The sequence below is a fragment of the Anser anser genome, assembly GCF_964211835.1.
Source record: "Anser anser genome assembly, chromosome: 2".
NCBI lineage: Eukaryota > Metazoa > Chordata > Aves > Anseriformes > Anatidae > Anser > Anser anser.
Genome location: NC_139721.1, coordinates 119,063,957 through 119,084,158, shown reverse-complemented (window position 1 = coordinate 119,084,158; position 20,202 = coordinate 119,063,957). Strand labels below are relative to the sequence as shown.

At 41.1% G+C, this 20,202-nt stretch overlaps 2 protein-coding genes and 1 long non-coding RNA gene across 4 annotated transcripts in view; 1 reads left to right on the top strand and 2 right to left on the bottom strand.

Moving 5' to 3' along the window:
- Positions 1 to 371: 371 nt before the first annotated feature.
- On the bottom strand, positions 372 to 12,898 carry CMTM6 (CKLF like MARVEL transmembrane domain containing 6). Its single transcript, XM_083823172.1, has 4 exons — positions 12,525 to 12,898; positions 7,954 to 8,130; positions 6,435 to 6,533; positions 372 to 4,903 (listed from the first exon to the last, which is right to left on the bottom strand). The coding sequence occupies exons 1-4, from the start codon at positions 12,645 to 12,647 to the stop codon at positions 4,760 to 4,762; spliced, it is 543 nt and encodes a 180-aa protein (XP_083679298.1). The 5' UTR covers positions 12,648 to 12,898; the 3' UTR covers positions 372 to 4,759.
- On the top strand, positions 12,045 to 19,410 carry LOC310893779. The gene is made up of 2 exons (XR_014579280.1): positions 12,045 to 12,171; positions 13,428 to 19,410. It is a non-coding gene; the product is annotated as an uncharacterized lncRNA (long non-coding RNA).
- DYNC1LI1 (dynein cytoplasmic 1 light intermediate chain 1) overlaps positions 18,474 to 20,202 on the bottom strand; it is a 24,371-nt gene continuing 22,642 nt past the window's right edge. For both annotated transcript variants that reach the window (XM_083823170.1, XM_083823171.1), the window contains exon 13: positions 18,474 to 19,410. In XM_083823170.1, the coding sequence (XP_083679296.1) occupies positions 19,298 to 19,410 (113 nt within the window). In that variant the 3' untranslated portion in view covers positions 18,474 to 19,297. The remainder of the gene's footprint in view (positions 19,411 to 20,202) is intronic.

The window sequence follows — 20,202 nt, the reverse complement described above, 5'->3', positions numbered from 1 at the left end:
AACAAGCCCACCAGTTTATTCAATTTCTCAGCTCCAACTTATCAAGACAATATGAAACCAGCACTTGAATTACTCTTGTTGCAGTAACATATAGACCATGGTAGGTGTAAAGTCTGTTACAAACTAGTTTGGTTGGACCCCGTGGGATGAGACAACACCAACCTTATTGGAAATTTCCTCCTGGAAATGTCCACTGAAAATACTCGGCTTTGCAGATTTGCAAGTTGGACCCTCTCCCCCAGTAACAGGCAAACACAATGCAAGCTCCTTCCTCCAAACCAGGAACAAAGAATGATGTTATTTCCTATGGTTTGTTCTGGGAGAACTATATACTGACACCAAGCACTAGCAGTAGAAACGAGAAACACATATTTAACTAATATTTTATTTTAAAAATGATTACAAAATATTTTTAAAAGCTCTTAAGTCCAAAAAAAGCATAATACATCAAAAAGACCACAGGTTTAGAATGGAAAAGCAGTTAAACATTTCAAAATTATTTTAATGGAAGTTCAAGGCAACACTGACTACAAAACTGTAAAAAAATTATTTTACACAATATATAAAACCACTGTGTTATCATCCTGATTTAATAATCATTAAGTCACTTAAATTCTCAAAGGTATGAAAGCGATAGTTCTGAACAGCATAAGATTTAATCTAGATGATTAATTTAGATTTAATCTAAAATTTAATCTGCTGCTGCTTACAGCAATAAAGCAGAACAAAGATGAATTTCCATCTTGAAGGCACTACCAGCATTTTGATTGGTGACAATTTTATATAACCTTTCTAAAGTCTCACCAAATGCTTCCCTTCAGTGTAGTAAGTTTGGTATTTTTATTGCACAAATTTGAACAGAATGAGGATTACCATGATGGCCATTATGCAAAAACATCTTGTGCAGAGCTCTGAGACTTGTGTGAGACAACTGACTGCATTTTCAAGTCGGAGGGTGCAACGGCAGAACTGAATTGTAGAAGACCACGATCCTCCCCTGCTGTTTTTAAAGCACAGAGCACAAGCAGTAGGGCACAATTCCTTCACATACTTGAATCCAAAGGGCATTGCTAGCATCATGATTTTAATGTGAGCCAAATGCAGAACACAAAAAAAAATATTAATAATCTACATAATGCACATGCAGATTTTCGGAGAAACTCTCAGACCAACCTCTTCACAACAAGTCCTCACACGTCCTGGAGAACCCTCTGCACCGATTCTCACGGCACTGTAAACAAGGCCCAAAATCCAGTGCAGAGCCTTTGAGTATTTTTGGACAGGCTCAACTGGAAAAGGCTAAAGCTTTTAATGTGTCTGAGCAGGCTCACGACGCCACTGCCAAGCACTGCGGTGAGGATGGGAGAAGACAACCCTCAGCTCGATGCACGGCCAACTGCTCCTTTCTGCACGTTTTACTGTCAGCTAAGATTGTACATGGAAGGTTGCTTTGCGAACAGTAAGAGAAATTTAAGACAGTTCCTCGTAACTGCCCTTCTGCCAAAGCTCCCACCACTCTCCTGAACAGTCCCTCATCCATTTCAGTCAAAATCAGCCGACTTAAATTTAAGCAATTAAAAAACTGCTTCAAGTAAAGCAGGCTGGTTTCATCAGAAACAGGCTGGGAAACGTGCAAACCACTTTGCTGACAGAGCACGGGAGGGTAAGAGGCATCCAGCCACACACACACCTCCCGCAAAAACAGACGTTTCATCCAGGTCCACGGCCATCCTCTGGGATTGGTCCAACTGAGAGACACTCAAAGCCTGGATCCAACACCAAAAGCAGGACATAGGGCACTTCAAGACTGCAGGGGGCCACTCCGTACAGCCCCCACCCCACCTAGCCTGCGAGGGCAGAGGTGCCAGGAGGGACACGGGGACAGCTTCTGCCCCTTCATCTTGTGGAGCTGACAAAGCAGTTAAGGACGCCGCCTCCCAGAAGCAGGGAACAGCATACATGCAAGCAAACTTCATTCTCAGCTGACTTTAAACAACAAAACCCTTCAGCTTAAAGCCTGGGATTAATAGTACCACCATATAGAAACCATGTTGTTAGCCAACAGCTGTTTTGGCAGCAATAGTTTAGCAGTTACCTTAAGCCTATAACCAGCATGTGGCTCAGCTGCTTGTGGTATTTAACTGCTACGCGACAAGTTAGTGCCAGGTACGCAGTGTCTGGGATGGAGCGCTATCTATTGCTTTAAGAATAACAGGATCCCCGTTAGTAACTGTGACATGGAAAACAGAAGTAACCCGTTTCCAAAAAACTACCCACTTGTCGTTTTCATTAGCTGACAGCAATGCATCCCTTTCAGTCAGCGACAGAACTGGATCCTCAAATCCATACAGGGATCAGTGAGTCAGTGAGAAAATGGGTAAAAGCTACTTGAAACAGCTACAAGGAAAACGGCACACTCAGTTTCTTTGTAAAGTATCATAATAAAAAGCACTTATGTGGAGAAAAGTCTTACAGAGAAAGCAATCAAAACCCATAATTCCCTTCACATATTTTCAATGAGGAAAAAAAAAAAAAGGAAAAATTACACCGTGACACAATCCCCACCATAGTGCTGCATCATTTAAAAAATATCAGCAACACTGTGTTATTCTTACACCATATTTATAGCTTTTAATTATATATCAAGATTTAGAAACTACAGGCATCTTGATGTGCATTGATTAGGTAGAATGCCAGGCAATAAAAATAATTATAATTAAGAAAAATAAAAAATAAAATAACCCACAAAACCAACCAAAACCAAACCCAAACTTAAAATATTAATCATAGCTGTGGACACAAACCCCAAAGTAAGACACTGCAAATTGCAGCAGAGATATTTCCCACTGTGGCCAGTTTGGTAACCAGTAACGTTGCTTGTAAACAAAAACATCGCTAACCTGCCCAGTTTTCAGACACAGCTACGGCAGGCCCTGTACACCTACACCAAGATCAAGTGTTAGTGCAAATGGACACTAATAAATACAAGGAAAATCAATTCCAATCTAAGGAACATTTCATCCTCACAAAGCAGGAAATGACATGAAGGAAAGTATCTATTTTATGCATGGTTCTGAAACCAAGCTACAGCTTAAACCTCATGATTCACACCAACTGTCAAAATTGTACTCTGCCCAAGCGAAGTGTAGTGTTAAGGTTAGGTCTCAGAGCTTAGAGAGAGAACATCACAAACTCACATTCATCAGAAAGTAGCAGTACTGGGAGGAAAAAAAAAAAAAAAAGGCAACCAAAAAAAAAAACCTTTGACCTTCTTTTACAATGCTTTGTCTTACAATGACTTCCTCATCCTTTTCCAAATATAGCTCTCAGACAATTTCTGGAGGGCTTACTCTCAATGCTGCCACAACAGGTTACAGGACTATAAATTTGTCAGACAATGGTATTGATGAAGTGGAGTTAATGCCTGGAAGACACGACAGATGTCATGAGAACTCAAACAAGAACTGTTTTTGCATAATCAGCTTTTTCTCATTTGCTTTGGTATTTTGGAACGTCTCTTGACTCACAGCAGTTCGCCCTACTTTTGAGGGCTTCCCTCTAAATGAGGTTTAGCAATTTTGTTTCTACCTCAGACATCTGCAAAATGCCTTTTTTATTTATTTTTTTTCTACCACTTCACTTTTTACACAGTAGCCATCAACATCTAGTCTGATAGGTCTCTCACTGGTCTGATACACGTTGCATCAGTAGTGTTTCTTGCAGTCTCACGGCCCCTTGCTTTTAAGACAAATCAAGGTTACAAGTGCTTATTTACCTGTTCACCAACTGAGTTAGCCAGCAGCAAGAAGTCTCATACTAGTGCCATAGATATCAGCACAGAAAATGGTGCTGTCCATAACCATTCTGGTAAAACTCACCATTACCTATGCATAAACAAGCTGTGCATGGTATTAACCCTGCAAATTATAGCTGATATTACAACATGCTGTAATCTTTCTCCCACTGATGTTCAAATTGCTACTTCTGGGTAACTTTGTGAAAACACTTAAACTTTTTCCTCTCACAGATGCCACTTCATTTTTTTTTTCCTGTGACTTTTGTCACTTTTGAAATAGTCTGAAGGAATATTTTGGCATACAAGTCTGAACTTGAATAACCATGGGATGCAAAGCTGTCTCCTTAAAAAAACACATTATATTACCCCCTGCATAAAAACCCTAAGCTATTTCATTAAATTGATCTCCACAGACAGAACTAAAAAGTGTAATTAGTAAAAACAAACCAAAAACCCTTACATAAAGATAAGCATTTTTGTAAAGCTGCAATTAGGTATCCCTTTTACACTTACCATTTGACCAGTAAGTACAAGAATGAATTCTACCATACTAACTTGTAACTAGTAGAAAATATATTTGGTCCAGTTCATATACAAAATGTCTTTAAGGCATAACTGAGACTTTATGCACCACAGATTATCCTTTAGTAGTCACTCCTTCCAAAATCGAATCAGCACACTGTTGTCCTTGTGTTATTCTATTTGTTATTCTATTTAAACTTTTTTTTTTTTTTAATGTATGCCACCTAGAGAGGTGGCAGGACCAGTTACCTACAAAATTAAATAGAACATGATGTTCAAGATGATGTTACTTAACCTAAGGATCTATAAAAATTTGTGATGAGCAACATGTAAAAAATTGATTTGAAGGAAGAGACAGAAGTTATTACCTACAGAACACTGAAGCTTCATTTTAGTTTGCTCCACTGAAAAAAAAAGGAACTAATTTCAGAAAGTTCAGCTTTACTTATTCAGTAGGGAATCTTCTGCAGTACCCTGAGTGTTGCCTGAATTTTGAGGGTGTTCTTTGGTGCTTCGTTTCCGACTGCCCCAATACTCCATCACAAACTCAGCTAAAAATGCCCCACTTGCAAAAACTCCAAATACCTGTGAAAGTGAAAGAAACATATGAATTTAAAAAGTACAAACATTGACAGTATTCTACGATTTTGGAGAGTTTTGCTGCACTATTCATATATGTTAATAATGCTCATATATTAGATCAATGGTTCAATTTAAATTAGCAGCAGATCAGAAATCTTAATTCTAGCATATTCAATGCAAAAGTTGTTACAATTCTCATTCTCTTAATCAAGCGTGAATCTTAGGATATGTTCTAAACAGATCTTAATAGCAGATGTATATTCGTTATTTTTTTTTGCAGTAAAATTAGTAAAGAAGCATGGCACTAGTGGTATAGCAGACTATTTATCCAAGAGATATCTGCCGTTTAAAGGGACTAAGTGAAGAAGAGTAACCCGTGGAAGGTGAAGGGAGATAAATAAGCAGAGCCTAAGCAAGTCCTTACTGCGTCAGCAAGGGGGGATGACGTGACCTTTTGCTAATGACAACTTTCATTATTAGTCACAGCAAAGTAGTGGTAAGCAGACGGTTGGTTTTAGCAGCTTCTTTCAAGCAAGGATGTAAACACACACGTTTACACTAACTTTTAAATAAAATTAAGCAGCAGGTTTGCCCCAAAACAGTTAGATACTATGAAGTCTTGAATCCCGATATTTTTGTTTTTCCAGCTCCAGGAGAAAAACAAACAAAAAAAACCCCACCACCACCACCACAAAAAAAAAAAAAAAAAAAACAAACAGAAAAGGAAGACTAATCAAACCATTAGGACTGTATATATCAGCATCACAACAGATGACCATACAAAAGTGTGTATCTTCAATAGCTCGCGCTGAGTATGAAACAGAATTCAATTTTTATTCATTGAAGAATAAAACAAAAATTTGGTCTTTAATCTCACATATTCACAATTCCAAAGTTATTCAAAAAGAGCACCAAATGAGTAAGGAACTATGACCCAAAGCTTCTACAGTGCCTTGTCCTGTGCCTCTCCAGTGTTCCGTGGGAGATGCATAACCTGTTGCTCTTCTATTTTTGTCTCTGAGGAGCCTAGCATTCTTATTGCAACCTTTACAAGCCAGCATTCTCTACATATGCTTTATAACGTCTGACAAAAGATGTGGTTTCTTGCTGACTTTGCGAGAGGGCAGCATTACAGGAGCACAATTAAGGAAAAAAGTTGGCATTTCAGAGAGGCGAGTATCAGAGAGCTTGGGAGGCTGTGAGAGATGGCAGTGCCATTAACAGTGACAGATGACAGGGAACAGTACAGAGCCAAGGCAGTGAACTTCAGTGAGGAACCAAGAAGCGAGCCACAGCTGCTGGGGAGCCACAAGCAGGACTGCTGGAAAGCCCTGCATCCGAGGAATGCCTACTCTTCGGATTTCCTAAGCTAAGTTTCAGAAGCTCTGAAACAGCTAGCTCCTCCTGAAACTTGTAATGCACTGAATTCTCTTCCCTGCCCAGTTTTTTGCCCGTAGACTGGGTGAGGTTTAAAGGGTAGAGAAATTAAGATACAAGATAAATGCAAAGTAAATGATACACTTGTAAGACTTACGCATGCAATAGTTTCAGAAGCCGACGCAGAGCTCGTTGCAGCAAGAACTATTGAAGCTAACAGGAAAATGACACCTATGGCTAGCATGGCCCACAAATTCTGGAAATATAAAACATAAATGTTACAGAATTGTAGATATACTACCTGAAAAAGAACAAGCATCCTAACAGCAACCAAATTAATCTGCCAGTGAATTTACAATTTGAAACACTGATGCTCATGGGAGCTTCAGAAAATCATAGAATGGGTTTGGGTTGGAAGGGACCTTAAAGATCACCTGGTTTCAACCCCCCTGCCATGGGCAGGGACACCTCCCACCAGACCAGGTTGCCCAAAGCCCCATCCAGCCTGGCCTTGAACACTTCCAGGGATGGGGCATCCACAGCTTCTCTGGGCAACCTGTTCCAGTGCCTTGCCACCCTCACAGTAAAGAATTTCTTCCTTATATCTAATCTAAATCTCCCCTCTTTCAGTTTAAAGCCATTCCCCCTTGTCCTATCACTCCACTCCCTGACAAAGAGTCCCTCTCCAGCTTTCCTGTAGCTCCCTTTAAGTACTGGGAGGCTGCTGTAGGTCTCCTTGGAGCCTTCTCTTCCCCAGGTTGAACAACCCCACTGTTGGATTTTACTACTATGTATGCCAAACAATATTCAATATCATCAACTATTTTTAAAAGTCTAATTTACACACTCCTTTTTTTTTTTTTTTTTTTTTTTTTCAGTGTTTCATACATTACACCAACATTCATACACCAACATGGGGCTTTGGGCAACCTGGTCTGGTGGGAGGCATCCCTGCCCGTGCAGGAGGTTGAAATTAGGTGATCTTTAAGGTCCCTTCCAACCCAAACCATTCTGTGATTCTATGATTTCTCACAGTCAAATTCAAGTGCAGGTCAATTGTGCTAGCATTATTCTATACGTAATACATTTGGGAAACTACAAACTTGTAAGTAAACTTGCTCAATCAAACCTTACTACACTCCCTTTATGTACCTTCATGTAAAAACGCTACTGTTTGCGCTGAAGACAACCAGGAAGGGACATTCATACAACAATACAATATCCTCCCTGACTTTACAGAGCAACTCTGTGCCACCACAGTATCGTCTGAAATATAAAAGCATGAACAAGTACAATTATTACCAAAAAGGAGGTAGGATACACACAGGAGAAAAATAGATACCATAAACAGGCAAATTCCAAGTATCATGCTGGTAGTAAAGTGTGTTCCATATGCATACATATATATTGTGATTGTAGTAGTATAGGTCTTTGTGAAAGACTTTCACACAAGTCCTAAAATCCTGCATGTAACCAACATGACAATTTAGGAAAAGCTGCCAAAAAAAAAAAAAGACTCTTAAAGTTAACTTATTTATTAACAGTAATATAACCTATGTTAATCTACCCTTTAATTAGAGAATAATAAAAGATTCACTCTGCATTGCCTTTTTACTCCACAGTAGTCTTTAAGCACTTGCATTAAACAGTTTGTTTGAAAAAGAAAAAAATCTTACCACTCTCTTTACTTTATCTTTCCCAAAGGTTTCATATGCAACAGTGCAATACACACAGAGGATCAGGAGGCTCAGAAGAAAAGCACTGCAACTTGTGAATTCAAAGAAGTAAAGTCCACCACAATTGATACAATCGTCCACAATTTCCTCAAAAATAACAGCCAGAAGAGAGAGAAACTGCAAACAAATAACATACTTGTGTTAGATCAAGTCACCAATATCTTAGCAAACAGCTGTCTCCAATATTAACATTAAAGAAGGCAGATGTAAAATTAAAAAAAAAAAATCTAAAAAGAACTTGGTAAGGTTCTGCACTATTTTATGGTTATTTACCATTACTTACCTATGGATAACACAGGTAGAAATATAACAACACAGTTTAGGCTTGATGTTAACGTCAGTCAACAAACTCCATTGGGTTAAGCTGAGCACACACCACCAAGCACACGACTTTAGCTAAAGACTTCCATTCGTGGCTTTGTGCAGTAGGAAGCAGAGCAGGCAGACAGCACGAGACGCACAGCTTCCAGTCAGAACAAGCAAAAATGCTATTGCTTACCACTTACAACCACATTTAGTTTTACGTGCATTTGGGATTGGGGTGGATCGGAAGACTCTGACCCAGTCAGCTACCTCCCTGAAAGCCTGCAGCTGGTGTTATCTCCCTCGATAAACTTCAGAGAAAGTATAGCTAATGGCTTGTGTGTTTATGACCAGTAACAACAGAAGCTCAATTGCAGGAATCAAAACTTCAAACTATGTTTAAACCACGTTTAAGCTATGTTGGACAGTGTTTAATCTCTGCAGAAGCTTATGTTAGCCTCCCTGCAGCAGTATTTTTTGAGGAAAGAACATGAGTTAATTCCCGTACAGACACCAGGCATCTGCTGCTGGATCTTCTACCATCTTACTGTACAAGAAAGGATATTGCTTTTTTTTAAAATAGTCTCTCATTTTGGCCACTTCTTGCTGATTTTCTTCATCCTAAGAAGTTGACAGAGGATATAGATCCTTGCAGTAAGGAGTTCAGTGAACTGAAACAATTATTAGGAATCAGAATCAGCTGTAAAATCAAGACTGATACAGGGATGATGATCCTATTTTTAATGATAGTATGTGGGCAACAATGGAGTTGACAGCTCTTCTATGAAAAAAATCTAATTCTAGAATTCAGAATTGTCATTTTCCAGTTACTAGCATGTCAAAACAGCTGCAGATGCTATATCTGCATCTTATTTTGGAAAAAATGACCTGTCTTCAGTTTCAGTTTTCGGACAGTAAAAATAAGAAAAGTGATTTAGCACGTGGGAAATGTAAATTCACCAACTAAGCAAGACCTCAGAAAACATCGTGCTTTGAATACGCATTGGTGTAAAGTAAACAGGCTCTCAGAAAGGGAAAAACGCACGTTGGGAAACTGACACATTACAATCAGGCCGCAGCATACTTGCCTTCTCTCTTGTGCTTGGCTAGCAAAGCAAATTTCTCAGAAACCCTCACGCCTAACACAGTGATTACTACAGATGCCCAAAGAATATTTTTCTCCCCCTCCCTTCTGGGATTTATATTTCTGCCTCCTTATATCAGCACTGAAAACTGAATGCCATCACTTTCACCAGAGGCAGAACAGAAAGGAAATAAAAGGTCTTTTTGGCAACCTGCCCTTAAAAGGCTTTAGAAGCCCAGGTAACCATAATATGGTCTAAGTAACCGCAAACAACCCTCTCCACTGAGTGTGCAAATGAGTGGGGAAAAACAAATCACATTCAAGGAGTACTTTTAAAGGGTTTCATGTCAAAAAAATGGAGAAGGGATGATTGAGGGGTTGATCTGGCGTCCTTTGTGGGACTTCTCCAAGTCAGTATTCAAATTTTTATTAATGAGCCGAATAACGAAGGAGAGTTCTTCACATCAAAGCTTTTTAATGATGCACTCTGATTGAAGTAGTATATCAGCAGCACATCTATAAGCTGCAGAGAGTTCTGCCTGGGTTTGTTAATTTGCTTCTTGACATCACCACAAAAAACATAAGAGGGCTCTGTTGTTACGTTTTATTCAGTTTCCCAGTTCTGCAAGCACAGCCACCTTAGGTCATTGTTAGTCCTGGGATCAGCGCAGACTTGTACAGGCTTACATTAAGCAGTAGAAGCTTGTTCTGTCGTATTTTTATGTTTGCCATCTCCACACTGAGCCTATGGAAACTTCCTAGTGGCAAGCACACAGAAACTCACTATGGTTTTGTTTGAGCTGTCAGTAACAAGCGGAGAGAGGCAGCTCAGGAGCTCCTCATTTTCTTCAGAGCTAAACCTTCAGGGCAGAGCCTCTTCCATGCTGAAGACCGAGGAAGCACCTGAAGACACAAACAGGCAGCTGCTACCTTCCTTCCCTCTCGTGCAGAGCCCCGCATTGCTGTGGATGTGTATTGCTGCAGATTAATCCCAACTGCCCATACATACACCAGCAATTAAATAACTCCCTCGGTCCTTTGCCGGCAAGAACTTTTCATTGACACTGACGTTACTGCAAGTTTCTGCACAAATGTCGCGTTTCTCAAGTAGATTTAAGAAGCGAAAGGCTACAAAGGAATGCTACAAAAATAAAGCAAATCAATGAACTTTCCAACAGGCCTGTGAAAACACAGAGCAGTGGTGTTCCCAGTACAAAACCTTCCCGTTTAGAAGGGTGCATGAATTAATTCAGTTTAGCAGTTCACCCGTGTGATTATCAGTGTGCAGTCCCAACAATAACAAACAATCACGGTTCTAACACAAGGCTAATAGATGTTAATGACCACCACAGTCACTGGGACTTCCAGTCCCAGGAACATTTCCCAGGAAATTTCCCAGGAAAACAGGAACATTTCTCCTACTGGAAATGTTGAGGCTTCCACCTTCAGTAATTTCTGGAGCTTGCTGTAAGTGCTTTGGCCAAAATCTGAAGATCTGTGCATTTTGGTAAAGGGAAAATAAAGGTGGGGAAACTGTTGGAAATGAGGAGGGTGAATGATGATAATTCATTTTTTTCTCTTATTGAAGGACTGCTATAGGCCATAAACTGCTACTTCTTTAGGAGCCTATCAAGCAGCTATCCGTCCTTGCTAAGACAGGCCTTAATAACTTACCTTTTTCCTTCCTAGAAAGCTTTTTAAATAAAGCCTCTGCTCAGGTAAGCAGTTGAAGATGTTGCTACACCAGTAAAGTTGCATATGCAATTGTTTTATTCCATTAAACTACTGATCTGTAATGATCTGTTTGTTTGGGAGCAACACCCAGCAGATCTTAACTAATTAATCTCTAGAAGATGAAGTAACATTTTACATCCTGTTGTATTTACTTATAGCACACTTGGGTGTGATTAAAAAAAAAAAAAAAAAACCTCTTAGAAAGCTTTACTTTTGGCAGCATTAGCATTACCAGCACTGCTTTCTTAAGCTTTCAGCTGGGGCTTTTGACTCTGCATGGGATAAAGTTTAAAAACTGAACGTCCTCTTTTCTGCACAGGGAGTTAACAAGAAAGGGTTGGAAATCACCTATGATTCCTCCCAGCATGAGACATCTGACTGAGAAGCCACTTCGTTGGAAAATGTTCGCTGACACATTTACAGTCAGCGGCCCCTTGCCACTGCGGTTTCACTACTCCCTGCTGGTACGTAGGACCAGTGCTCCTCACATCACTACCAGCAAGCCCACACCAGCGTGCTTGGGAAGAGTCCGTCACTGAGTATGGAAACAAACAGGAGCGTGATTCAGGTGTCCCGGTGCTGAGCACACTCAAGAATAAACGTTACGCGTGGCAAAAAGCAAGCAGAATTATAAGCCCCCAATTCCAGGTGAGCATGGGACCGCCCGGTATGCAGCGAGGCACTGCAATGTCACACGCACATCCAGGCCGGCCACCACCCAGGTCGCATGTTTTGGTGTGATTTCTGCCGGGAGGTTTGCTGTGGGAGATGTGCTCCCCGAGGCGGTGGCACACAGCGCAGCCTGGTACGCTCACAGTCGGGCTGTGGGGGCGATGGGAGGGGGACCCAGCAAGCCCTTCCCAGTCCCACAGCCTTACAAAGGTTTCTACTGCCTGTTTTCATCCAGCGAGGCCCTAGGACGAGAGTACTGTTTTCTGTGAGGATTGCCTCTGATTTTAAACCCCGAGGACACCGAGCAGCGGACCCACGCTGGCTGCAGCGTTTAACCTCGGTCACGCGAGGCACACAACCACCAGGTAGGTGCTAGTACGTGCTCCTGCAGCCAGGACACGAAGAAGAAGAAGCAAGCCCATTAGTTCCTCACCACAAAACAGCCTCAACCCATCCAAAAGGCAGGGCCACCGCTGCCACCTCAGCCTTCAGTTACCAATTTGTGCAGCTTAGCAAACAACAGCAAGCGCAGACTTTGCCTCTCCTGCGCTTGAAGCCAGGCTTTCTGCTCAAGCGAGCTCCTTCCTGACCCACAGAAATAACCCCTCTGTGTACGGCCACCTCCGTTAGCCTTCATCGGTGAATATTTTAATTTTTAGGCTCGGGGGAGCCTAAAGCTGGAGGTTATGGGGAAGGGAAGGGAAGGGAAGGGTCTCACCGGTTGCAGCACTTTGGCCGGCAGCCTCCAGCCCTTCAGGTGCTGCCGGGTGCAGCCGCAGGGCCGGTGGGGCTCCTTGCAGTGCGGCTCTGTGGTCTCGTTGTACACGGCCCCGTTCTCCATGGCCGCGCCGCCGCCAGCTGCCGAGCTGAGGGAAAACCGAAAGCAAAAGGGCGAGGCAGGAGGGCGGGGAGGGAAGAGAAAGGGAAGGAAGGGGAAGGGGAAGGCGGAGGCGGTGCCTCCCGGCCGCCGGCCGGCTGCCAGCCCGGAGCGGTCCCCTGCCGGCCTTCCCCAAGGGCCTGGCCCCGTCCCCGGCCTCGCTTGAGGAGGAGCCGGGCCGGTGCCGGGCGCTGGAGGCGGCCTGGGGCTGAGCAGCGCCTTGGGGAGCTCGTGGGGCCCGGGATGCTTTTTAGGAAGGATTTGAAGAGTTAGGAAGGGTTTGAATGATTTAATAAGGGTTTGAAGGACTGCTTGCCTCCCTGTTGTCACAGGAGGGTGTGGGTTGGAAGGATTTAAACCACGGCTTTTGGTGCTCAGCCACCGTGCTGGCAGTGAGGTAACCACGGGTGTCCCCCAGGTCCCTGTGTCGATACGCTCCCACACCTCTGCCCAGCTCAGATTTGAAGGGAAGCTGCGGCTTGTGGTGCCTACAGAGGAGCACGTGAAGCCCACTGTATATAAGCACAGGTGTACTGCGTTCACCATTATTATACTGTTAACCTATCATCCACAGAACTGCTACCGTCCATCACAGTCAAATTCGGGTACACTTCACTTATTTAAGTTTCTGTCAAATGTAATATAAATGGCAATTTGCTTACTTAACCTCAGTTTTGTACGCACTTTGGTTAAGTGAAGTGTATGCTCAGGAAATCAGGTTGCTCAGCCCCGTTCCTGTTCCAGAGCCAGCACAAGGAGCGGGGAGGACGCGTGCTGCCACCTGTGAGCCCCGGTGCCATTCGTAACTCTGCCAAGAGCCAGCAGGACGGACAGGTAAACTAGGATGGCCCTGTTGAAAGCGGTTGGTTCATGCTCTGTGTTGAACATTCACCAGCAGGCCATAAGCCCGATCCCTCCCAGTAAAGAAAACACAAGCTAGAGGAACGCTGCAGGGCCCCTGGGCAGGGCAGCACAGACTTGTTTGTGCCAGAAACAATGCCTGCTGCAGGAATCGGCTTCAGAGGCAAATGAGGAGGGCAAGGCCCATGATTCCCAAGGCATGGGAGTTTCCAGTAAAATAAGTAAGGTACCGCCACGAGGGCAGCATAGCTTCTGCCTGGGGTTGGGATGAGTTTAATGTAGTTCTGCTGGCAGCATCCCCAGAACGCAGGGCTAGGCACATAACATTTACTGTTACCACTCAAGAGTCTGCCTTGCCTTTATTGCTGTTTTTTACATTAGTACACTATAAATAAGATTATATTACAGAGGCTGGCATCTCGTTTCTGAAGGAATTTCCCTTGTTTTGTTTTCTTGCTAATATTTTGTGTGCGACTAGACTGTACTTTGGTCTGAGGGAGACAGGACTTAGGGAGATAGAAGAAATTGTGAGTTTTCCTTTTAAGGTGTTCGGTAGCATCTAGGGATATTTGCATTTGTTCCCATCTGAATCTTTACCAGTGTCTTACTGCAGCATTACTAGATTATGAACAGAGATTTAACTATTGATGACAACTGTCCGAGTCTGCTTTTCAAGGAGTCATATAAACACTATACAAGTCAACAAAAGATGAAATATATTGCAACCTTTTTCTACTCCCTGTTGTCTTTGAGTTGGCTTTTCTGTTCAGGCCTTCTCCAGAAAGTACATATCAATGATGCATGAATTATAAAGGTTAGCTTGCCACCTAAATCCTAGCTTATTTAGCCCACTTTATTTATTTATAAGGGAATTTATGAAAAGCAAAACAGTAACAAAGTTCCAGTAACTGTAACAAAGAAGGAACAAAAAGCAGACCAGGTAGGGCATGGTAGCTTAAAAATACTTCGGGCATTGTGTTAAAACATACAAATGCTGCTATGCACACAAACTAAAGGCCCTTTTCATTAGAACTGTCTTTCAAGTACCTCACTCTCCTTTAGAGAGAATGCAGATCAAAACAATAGTTGCGATACATAACATGCCTGTTTAATGCAAATAACTGTAATTACCTGCCTGTGATGCAATGGAAATCCCATTCCAGATGTGCATCTACTTCCTTCTGTTTACGTACTGATGGAGTTTTCCCAAAACAAAGTCTTTCTTACCCACACAACCTGTGCCAGAATGGCAGAACCAGAGCTAAAAGCAGGACATTGCAGCAGAGAGGCAACCCTGGAGTTAGATCCTAAACTACCACAACATCTCCATTCAGCCAAAGAGCTTGAGGTTGGTGGAAGCAGATCAGTGATGAGTGACCTAGTTTTCTCACTCATTGCATCTTCACCACCATAGTGGCCAAAAAGCAATACTTATTAAGTTGAGAAAACTACCTCATTAGGGGAGATTATAGTATAGCTTTATGACACGGTTATCACCCCTTGCTGCACTGAAAAAAACTTACTTGTGTGACTGGAGCTCCTTGAAGCAGTTGAGTAAGTGTCAGCCACTGGAATATAATGGACACAGACCAGGGCTGCATCCCTGTTCTCATAAAGTGAAGCCCCAGTGACCCTTCAGAACTAGCTTCGTACTGTATTACAGATTTACACAAATTAAGCTAAAACCAAAATCCCTCACAATCAAAATTAGCAGCAGGGCTCCATTGACCTGACTTGTCACAAATTCTAATTTTCCCATGTTCATAAATACAATTGTGTCTTTTTGTTTTCCTTCAAGGAGGGCAAGAGAGAAGGAACTATAGGAATGGGAAAGTAGTTTAAAAGTCCAAAGAACTGAAGGAGACAGGCTCCATTTCATTTGACGGGCGATGAGGTTCATCACCACTGAACAATTAAATCAGCCAGTTGGAGGCACAGCTCTCCTCCTGGTCTCAGTTCTGGTATTCCCACGCAAGCATCTAACAGGTTTCTTTCCTGACTCTGGCCCTTCTTGTTGCGAGCATTAAGTACAGTACAACTAGCTAGCAAAGGGAATAACATAAGTACTGTGACAAAGAACTCAGAAAAGACTTGCACGTCTTGCATCTGCTGAAGATTCCTCTGCTCTCAAGGCTGTATTTTTGGGCTCAGTATTGCAATTGAATTCACAACCCCTGATCTTCATGCTGACCAGCTAGATTGTGTGATTTTTAAACAGCTGAAGGTTAAGAATTAGCATTTTTAATAGCTATGTCTAAGTATCCCTTATGACACAAGAAAACAAACCCTCAATGCTCCACATTTCCCAAATGTTGGGTTAAGCTAACTCGTCACTGTTTTTCCACATTTATCTGCATAAAGAGAATCACAAAGCCATGAGGTATTTGACAAGTAACGGTTCTACAGGTGCAGGTGTCCTACTGCAAGTTAAGTTTGCTCCCCATAAAAGGACTGCAACCCAACGGGTTGGTACTTAAGTTCCAGATGAACCACTAGAAACTTAAAAGTTAATGTAGTATGGTAGCTAGTCCATATAGCCCAGGTAGCACATACACATTTCAGAGACTGCCATATTTTCAGCTGAGAACTAAGAATTGTCTGGAAAGAAAGTGGTCTATTAACCAAAATTTTCAAGCTTAAAACTGGTAGAGTAAGCTTATTACAACCAGTATTCTCAAAGAACTGATGTAGGAACATGAAGGAGAGAAGGAGGAAGAAGAAATTTGTAAAAATCCCCCCCCAAAACATTCATTTTGGGGCTAATAGTTCCTTATCTACAGAGAACTAGCTCTGAAAGTACAAAGGAATTTACTTGGTTTATTTACTTTATAGCATTTTTGCAGTATTCCACAAAACATTGATTTTATTTTTTTTTAAATGAAAAATCATCTGTTTTTCCAATACCATCTCTAATTTCTTGTGTACTAGACTAAAACCTTGGACCCAATGACACTAAAGGCATTAAAGGCACACAGAAGTGATTAGAAGTTACTCACACTGTTATTCCTTTTAGAATCAAGGTCATAACAAACCTAACACATCTACAGGTAAGGCATTAAAGCACAATAAAGGATAACGAAGTAGTATCCTTTCCAAGCATCCTTCTGTTGTTTTACCCAACTGGTAGCTTTGGTACCTAAAAGAATGAGGATTAACCGGCTCTACATTTTGTGAAAATAGCCTTATATTACATAGGTTTGTTTTGCATGATAGTCCTGGTGACACCTTCATCTTGACACTCTTGTCAAAGCAGTAGACAGGGAAATTTCTACTCGAGGCCAAAGCCAGCAGCCAAGCAGTCCTGGTCTCACTGAATGGAAACACAAAGCCAAAGCCACCAGGCTAAATAGAAACAAGTTCTCATTTTCCTTTTGTCATAAAAAAACTTTAAAGTCTTTTTTCCAAAAAGCACAAAGAAGCTGTGGATAGTGACAGCAGCTTTAAGAGAATTTTAACTTTAAGGAGGGAGGTAGGCTACGTCAGTATAGTAGAATAAAAAGGCCACGTAGAGAGAATGTTCTTTAAAGATTTTTTTTTTTTTTTTTTTTGCAAAATAGCTAAAACAGCTAACAGGGGCTAGGGAAGAAATAAATTTAGAAGTTTTAAATTTGCAGAAGTGACATTTATTTCTAGAACTTTGTTTTATGAAGTGAAATTATAATGAGTCATTAGTAAGGTTTTCCCCTGTCCCTGCCTCTGAAAAAAAAGCCACCTAGTTCAACAGTTCCTAATATGTTGTCTAGTTTTCCAGAAATATACGGAAATAAAACATGTCCAAGTTTCCAGCTTCAAAAAGGATACTGGGCTTTGACAGATGCTCAAATGAATAAAAAAAATGCAGAAGCTAAAGTTTTCTTTCCAAAAACCTGAGCAGTACGAAAGTTTAGGATATTGCCCTAGAGTTTCACTCCGCAAACACTTACCACTGCAGCTGCATGTACGAAAAAGCATGCTGCTGATGTTAGGAACAGCACCTATTACCTTGAGCACACTTATGTTATGGTTCAAGAAGTTTACATACATAAGCTACTATCAGAAATGTACTGATAGCGATGCATTTCTCCGTGTGTCCCCTTTGCTGAATCGCTGCCATAAGCAAAAAGTTTCAGTACTCCAGTTTGAACAATTGATCAATAGCTAACAGTCCCTACTGAAATGTGGGATTCAGTCCACAGTTCAATACTCTGAATCAATTGTAACAAGTATGGTTAACAATTTAGGGAGATTAATGAGAAACAAAATATGTTGTTCTTAAGTGAATTTAGGTATTTGGAAATAACAAGAGGAGATTCACTAGAACCACTACACTACGCAGGTATTGAAGGAAAAAGAATATCACCATATTCACAACAATGAAGATCTACCTCTTCTTCATCAGGAGGTTTCTGAGTTTTCTAAATAGTTGGAGAAATTAATGTAAGACTATTTAAAGACCTAAACCTAAAACAAACAACAAAAACCCACCCTGAACACAGAAGAAGTCACATGGCAATTATTCGATAAGGTTATTCTTTTCACATTTACTATTCTGTAGCTGCAAGTAGGAAGCGACCATAAGCTTAAAAGAGATCAGTAAAGGGATGCTCAACATCTGTGTACTGAAAGCTGAAGTAAAGCCCTAACCTCAGTCAACTACTTCTTGTACAACATACCGAAGGCATCAGCAGGATTCTTAGTGTAACTAGGGTGTTCTCAAAATACATTACAGCAGAATCCACACACGTCTGATAAGCTAGTGTTACTCCTAGCAACAAATGCGGCAGACTTCAGGCAGTTCCTTCCAGAAACAATGTTTTAAGGAAGTTTAAATCTGTCCCAGTGATCTTATTCACAGAGAGGTAAAAGATAAAAAGCATGCTTTAAAAAATTTAATTATGTGGTGCAAAACATAACCGTAAACAAAGAACACCGTGGCTTCAATGAAAGTTATTTAAATTTGAATGCAGAGAATACTTTATTAACTGATTACAGTTTTGATGACCAATTTTAAACCATAATTCATGTGGGAAACATAGTGGGGGACATTAAGGCTGAGCCATATATATATAGACAAATCTGGATACTGATTATCTGTACATTTAACCTCTGCTTTTTCTTTATACATCGTTTATTCAGTGTCTGAAATTAATCAAACAACCAAAAAAACTGGCCGCTAATTTGAAGTCTTATATCTGGAATGAAATTTTTGCATGGGTTTTCGAACGCAGTGTTAATCTCAGGGGAGATCAAACAGATTTGCAAACATACTCCAAATAAAGTGTTCAAATATATTTGGAGTTTATTGTTGTTGTTACAGTTTTGTGCAATTCATTTTCTCTTACAAAAACTAGCAGTAGTTCTCTCCTTTAGAGGTTAAGCTCTACTTAAGATGGTATTCAACCTGACCACCAGGTCGGGAAATCAATATAAATTAAGTGCCTGTGGTGTGTATCAGTTTCCTGCTCTAAGCAACCTTTACCTGATAAGTGGACATACTTGCCAGTTTTACAGAATTATGCTGACTTTTCAACAAAACCCAGAAATTAAATTTACTATTCTTGCACTGTGAACAGCAGTCCTACATGATGTGATACCATTTTCCATCTGTACAGCTCCCTTTTGTTAAGTTGGGCAACACATGAAAGACAGACAGACATAAACTGTTTGTGTTCTGAAAAGATCTTTCAGTTCTTTAGTTCCAGTCACTGAAGGAAGAGGCAGAGGCAAGTTTGAATTATCCCAGAAAACTGAACAATTGGTTTTATTTGGTGTCTTCAAGATGCTTCACCTTCTGTGGGAGATGTAGGGGTTGTAGGAGAGACCATGTCAGGTTTCCGTGAAATTCTGTCCAATTCTGCCTGAACATCTGTTAAAACTGGCTTCTGACCTACAAAAGAAATGCACGTCATTCAGTCACGTTTATGAAATGGTTTTGGGAAAGCCTGTAGTATTTAATACTCAAGAAGCACCTGTTAAACTAAACAAAAAAGCAAAATGGAAGAACTACATTTTTGCTTCAGACAAATCCTAAAAATTGTTACTGGATACTTTGGGTTGCAAAGTAAAGACTTAAGGCCAAAAATCAACAGAGATAAAGTCACATCCTTCTGTATTTCAGATTTCTCAAAATGACTTCCATAATTATAATATAAATTGTCAGCATATGAAGAGTTAATGGGAGGTTAAAAATACGTATCATTGTTTAGAAGGATTCATAACTGCTAGAAAATACAGTATTCTGTATCAGCTGTATTTTACACTAATTCTGAATGGAAATCAAGGGTTTCACCACAGACCAGTAAGGTCAGTTTCACACACCCCGTCAGCTTAAACCTGACACTGCTGCAGCTCGGCGCATGCACGCCCTCGGGTGGCAAGTCCCTCTCTCTCCTCACCTGCTTACCTCCTTCGTATCTTGGAATGGCACAGACATTTATGCAAACACACTTAAGACCTGATTCAAGCTTAACTCACACCATTTTTTTCCACCAGGTCACTCTTAACTCTCATCGCCCAGTCTAGGTTTCTATCCTGCCATGTTCTACCACAGGAGAGGAAAAGACAACATAGGAAAAGGCAGTGTAGAACTAGAGGCTCTCCACAAGTAGGCACAGTACCTCCATCTGTAAAGGACAATTCTGACATACATGTCGTTTTAGCAATGTCTCAGCATCCTTGC

Bases quoted from the DNA above. Each gene is read 5' to 3' on its own strand.
- CMTM6 (XM_083823172.1), bottom strand. From the start codon at position 12,647: ATGGAGAACGGGGCCGTGTACAACGAGACCACAGAGCCGCACTGCAAG. The intron at 8,131-12,524 runs GTGAGACCCTTC...ATTTGTTTGCAG, and splicing joins CGGCCAAAGTGCTGCAACCG to TTTCTCTCTCTTCTGGCTGT. The intron at 4,904-6,434 runs GTAAGTCTTACA...TCACTTTCACAG, and splicing joins CTTCTGAAACTATTGCATGC to GTATTTGGAGTTTTTGCAAG.